This window comes from Sinocyclocheilus anshuiensis, unplaced genomic scaffold (genome assembly GCF_001515605.1).
Source record: "Sinocyclocheilus anshuiensis isolate Anshui unplaced genomic scaffold, SAMN03320099.WGS_v1.1 scaffold2270, whole genome shotgun sequence".
Taxonomy (NCBI): Eukaryota; Metazoa; Chordata; class Actinopteri; order Cypriniformes; family Cyprinidae; genus Sinocyclocheilus; species Sinocyclocheilus anshuiensis.
In genome coordinates this window covers 335,482-340,969 of record NW_015557055.1, presented here as the reverse complement: position 1 = coordinate 340,969, position 5,488 = coordinate 335,482, and the positions used below count along the sequence as shown (strand labels likewise).

Genomic DNA, 5,488 nt, shown 5'->3' with positions numbered 1-5,488 from the left:
CTCTCTCACACACACACACACACACACACACACAAGGTCAGAGGTTTGATCACATGACTAACAGTGAAGAAAACGCCTCTAAATATCACTTGCCTTGAGCCTGCAGTTACACTCTCAAACACAGACGATTACAGTCACTGCTCTTCATCATGTTTGCAGATATAATGGCTGTTCCTCCGCCGTACGCAGACCTGGGAAAGGCTGCAAAGGACGTCTTCAACAAGGGCTACGGTAACACGCTTCTCTCCCTCGCCTCTGCAGAAAACACTGATCTCAAACATGCATGTTGTATTCTGTGTTCACGCGTGTCTTTCTGAATGCTGAAGGTTTTGGGACGGTGAAGCTTGATGTTAAAACCAAGTCTGCTAACGGAGTGGTGCGTGCTTTCTTAATTACTTTCTAATTCACATTTTCTGTGCGAAATTCATCCATGCACATTATTTTAACAGGGTTTCTGTGGATCTTCCACAAGTTAAGCTCTTAAATCAGAACAAAAAGTCTTAAATTCATAAAGTCATGGCATTAAATGTTGCATGAACTGCAAAAAATTAACATTTCCCCAGTTTTGTGTCTTGTTTTCCAGTACAAATATCTAAACATTAAATCATCCTTTAATCGAGATGCTAAGTAAAGAAAGCCTTGTTTATGCAAGTTTATTTAAAAAAATTGTTACACATTTTTATTATTTTTTGCTACAAAAACAAAAAAAAGGATTTTTATGGTTTTAAATTAAAAAAAAAAGAGTAACTTGAAATAAAATAAACTTATACAATAAACTGAAATAAATTGAAAATATAATTTATTTCAGCTAGTTACAAAGGCAACATTTCTCATTTTAATGTACTGTAGTTTAACTTGAAAAAATAACTAAATTTTAAACAAATAAAAATTAATAAAAACTATATAGGCATATTTAAAAAAATTAAAAAAAACCTGACAAAAACACACACACACACAAAAAAAAAACTTAAAACTTGAACTAAAATTAAAATGAAAAAGATAAAATAAAATAAAAACATTCAAAATATTAATAAAAACTATAATAGTATCTAAATTATACTAAAATAACACCGAATGGAAGTTGGAATTACATTTGAGAGCATAGTAAGAGCATATTAATGTATTATGCATTTTTAAAAATTGGTCTTTTAAAGGTCTTTAAAACTTCTTAAAATGTACCTTCCTCAAACCTGCAGAAACCCTGTAGAAAGCAAACATCTGAATGCAGTGACTTGCTCAGATGTCATCTAGGCCACGCAGGCTGGTGTATAATACTGTATAATGAAGCCTCTTCTTGAACTTTCAGGAGTTTAAAACATGTGGCACGTCTAGCATGGACTCAAACAAGGTCAACGGGAACCTGGAGACCAAGTATAAATGGGCCGAGTACGGACTGACCTTCACTGAGAAGTGGAGCACGGACAACACGCTGGGCACGGAGATCAGCGTGGAGGACCAGGTGCAGAAAAATATCTTCATTATCATTCCTACAGTCATGGAGATTTCCTGGCCTGGAAAATAAATCCTAAAAATTTAAGAATGTTTATACAGTACGTGTAAATATACATTCCCAGTCAAAGGTTAGGAATAATTCAGATTTTTTTTTTTAAAGAAGTCTCTTCTGCTCACCAACTCTGCATTTATTTGATCAAAAATACAGTAAAAACTGTAAAATTGTGAAATAATATTTAAATTTAAAATAGCTGTTTTCTATGTGAATATATATTAAACTATAATTTATTTCTGTGATGCGCAGCTGAATTTTCAGCATCATTCCTCCAGTCTTCAGTGTCACATGATCTTCAGAAATCATTCTAATATGCTGATTTACTGCTCAAGAAACATTTCTGATTATTATCAATATTTTTGCTCAAGTAGATGCAAAAATCACTTTTCAAAAGCATTAACAAATCATAATTATTCCAAACTTTTATGTGGTAGTGTTTGTTTGTATAGTGACGCTCAATGCTAAAACCGTATTTCTTCAGCTGGATATCACTCTTTGCAGATGTTTTAACCACTAATGGATTATTTTCCTTTTCACATTTTAACCCTTTCAAGATGATTAGCAAATTAAAATCAAGTGTCCTTTAATGTGTTACCTTAGCAATCCATTATTTATGTATTATTTAAATATTATTGTTAAATATTAAAATATAATTATCATTATTTATTATTATTATTGTTATTATTAATGAATGAATTATTATTTATAGTAGTATTAAATAGTCATTATTAATATAAATAATAATAATCATATATTTATTTATTATTTATTTATTAAATGTAATTGTGTTTTATTATTATTTATAATTTATAAGTAAGAATGCAATTATTATTATTTTTAACAATAATAAATAAAAGTAAAATTAAATATGTTATTATTTGTTTATTGTTCATTTTTGTTTGTTTGTTTAAACTATAGCAACAATTTGCTTGTGAAAACAAAAATGAATTTTCTCAGTTATCATCATTTTCTCATCATTGGTATATTTTGTCATCATTAGTTGTTATGTTATATTTTGTGTTTCTCAGATCACCGAAGGACTGAAGCTGACCTTTGACACGACCTTCTCACCAAACACTGGGTACGATGACTTCCTGTAAACGTCACATCATAAGTATTGTGAGCCTCAGATGAGGTGATCTCTGAGGTTTATTTGTGTTGTTTTAACAGTAAGAAGAGTGGCAAGGTGAAGACGGCGTATAAGCGTGAATACGTGAACGTGGGCTGTGATGTGGATTTCGACTTCGCCGGTCCTGCCATCCACGGTGCGGCGGTGCTGGGATACGAGGGCTGGCTCGCCGGATACCAGATGACCTTTGACACCGCCAGTTCCAAAATGACCCGCAGCAACTTCGCAATCGGATACAAGACCGGAGACTTCCAGCTGCACACTAATGTGTAAGAAATGCACCGGCTGCGGTGCTTCAGCAACCCCTCATTAGTTGCTTAATATTGATTCATGTTGTTATTTAATATTAAAAAAAATATTATTATTATGAATATTGTTTATTACTATTGCTATTATTATTAGTTTATCATTAATATATATTTATAGTTTATCGTAATATCAATCATAATTTATCATATTAGTATTTATAATTAATAAGAAACAATTATTATTTATTAATTATTACAAATAATCATTATTTATTAACAGTAATGATACTACTACTACTACTAATTATTGTTATTAGTACTAGTATTTTGTTTGTAATTAATAAACAACTATATGAAAATATAATTCTTAAATTGACACTTAAGACTGGTTTTGTGGTCCAGGGTCACATTTGATATTAAATATTAAAATAATAATACAATTCCAAATACAGTTATAATATATAAACTACAATTATTATTTATTAATTATTTTAAATAATTATTTATTAGCTGATGCCATTACTACTGCTAATTATTACTATTATGATTATTATTACTACTACTACTACTACTTATAATTAATAAATAACAGTTATTAGTGAAGTGATTATTATTATTAGTATTATTATTATTTGGAAAATATTTTATTAATTTGATATTATTATTTATAACTAATTTATAATGAATAATTAACAATCAAATTATTTTTAGTTATTATAAATAATAATTATTTTTAACAATGATCATTATGTTTGTTGTGGTTGTTTTTATAAATAAAAATATTGTTTTATCATAATATTAAAAATAACAAAAATATTATATTCTTATAAATAACAACTGCTATTGTTTTTATTTTTTAATTAATAACAACAGTTGTTATTATTATTTAGTAAATCTATTTTTTTATTAATTATATAAAATTATTTATCATTGGTGTTTATCATTAATAAGCAACAATTATTGTTAATTATTATCATAATTATTTATCAGCAATGATGATGGTAATAATAATTATTATTATTTATAATAATAAATACAAATATTTATTTACTAATTATCTACTGACACATAGCCTGTGTTGATTGTAAATGTATCAATACTCGTGATCCTTTGAAGCCCCATGTGTTTCTAGTTCAGAGGATTCCCTGTAGACTCCTCAATAACCTGCTGTTTAACGTGACAGAGCTGCGTGATATGAGGAATGATGGTCTCTGTTTGTGTCGTAGGAATGATGGGACGGAGTTTGGCGGCTCCATCTATCAGAAAGTGAGTGATGATCTGGAAACGGCGGTGAATCTGGCCTGGACCGCCGGCAATAACAGCTCACGCTTCGGCATCGCCGCCAAATACATGCTGGACTCCAGCTCCTCTATTAGTGTGAGTGTCACTGTGATCCATCTGAACGCTGAAAACACATCGCTGTCATATAATCTGACATACGGGAGAGATTAGAGGCACAGACGCCACTTTATTATAATGAGAGCAATTAAGTCTTGCGTCGTGGCACTCACAGCCGACATATGCTTTCTCATTGTTAATGACTACAATCCTGTTGTTTTTGCCGCTGATCTGCTGGTATCTGCGTTTCTGTCACTTGTGTGTCATATTTCACAATTTGCACTTTGATTTGAATTCAGTTTCACCATACAAAGACTCTGCTTTTGCTAAATCTCCCCTCAACTAACTTTGACTTTTGTTGGTTTTTGTAACTTTAACAGTCATAGTTATGTATCCTATGTATCTTCACAAAATGCCAGTGTGTATTGTGATTATATACTGTGATCATGATCTAAAATTGGTCATACTGCCCACCTCTGTTTTGAGACGACAAGAATCCTGAACCTGACCATTCCTGACTGTAGGAGTGTCTTTCTGTCAGAGAGATGCATCAGTCATTTAACAGCATCTGTGTTTGTCTCTCAGGCTAAAGTGAATAATTCCAGCCTGGTTGGGATCGGCTACACTCAGACCCTCAGACCAGGTGAGTGTTATGTCAATCACACCATCCAGGTAAACCTCTGACTATTTTATTATTTTATTTTATTATTTTATTTTGTTTAACATGACGGAGCTGCATGATGTGAGAAATGATCGTCTCTCAGTTTGTTTTGTTTTATTGTATTTGATTTGATTTTTTTATTTAATTTTTCATATAAAATATTTATTTTAAATTTTTATTTAGTTTTTATTTTGTATTAAAAAAATTATGTTTTTATTTTGTTTTGTATAAAATATTTGTTTTGTTTATTTTTGTTTTTAATTAATTTTATTATTTCATTTGATTTTGTTTAATTTTCGTGTGCTTTTTTATACTGGCAGTGTTTCTATCATATTCTGTGCAACCTGGAACATGAGCGCTGAAATTAATATCTGGGTAAATCTCACAAGATGAAGCCATGACCATGTCATATTTCACTCAAAACCAAAAGAATCAAGTATTTATTTTACAGAAAAAATACTTCTAATTTCTTCCCATTTGATTCTGGTGTGAAATGTGAGCCGGATGTGAGTTTGCATGAGTTTGACTTATGATGCGTCTCTTGCGTCTAATGCAAACTGTGTGTGTGTGTCTCTCTCTCTCTGTGTGTGTGTGTGTGTGTGTGT

The 5,488-nt window shown here is 30.8% G+C and overlaps 1 protein-coding gene across 1 annotated transcript in view; it reads left to right on the top strand.

The window, feature by feature from the left end:
- Positions 1-5,488, top strand: part of LOC107676431 (voltage-dependent anion-selective channel protein 2-like) — a 10,247-nt gene that overhangs the window by 1,427 nt on the left and 3,332 nt on the right. The window contains exons 2-8 of the mRNA XM_016470977.1: positions 160-231; positions 327-376; positions 1,307-1,459; positions 2,536-2,588; positions 2,678-2,905; positions 4,111-4,261; positions 4,808-4,865. Of these exons, the coding sequence (XP_016326463.1) occupies positions 165-231; positions 327-376; positions 1,307-1,459; positions 2,536-2,588; positions 2,678-2,905; positions 4,111-4,261; positions 4,808-4,865 (760 nt within the window). The 5' untranslated portion in view covers positions 160-164. The remainder of the gene's footprint in view (positions 1-159; positions 232-326; positions 377-1,306; positions 1,460-2,535; positions 2,589-2,677; positions 2,906-4,110; positions 4,262-4,807; positions 4,866-5,488) is intronic.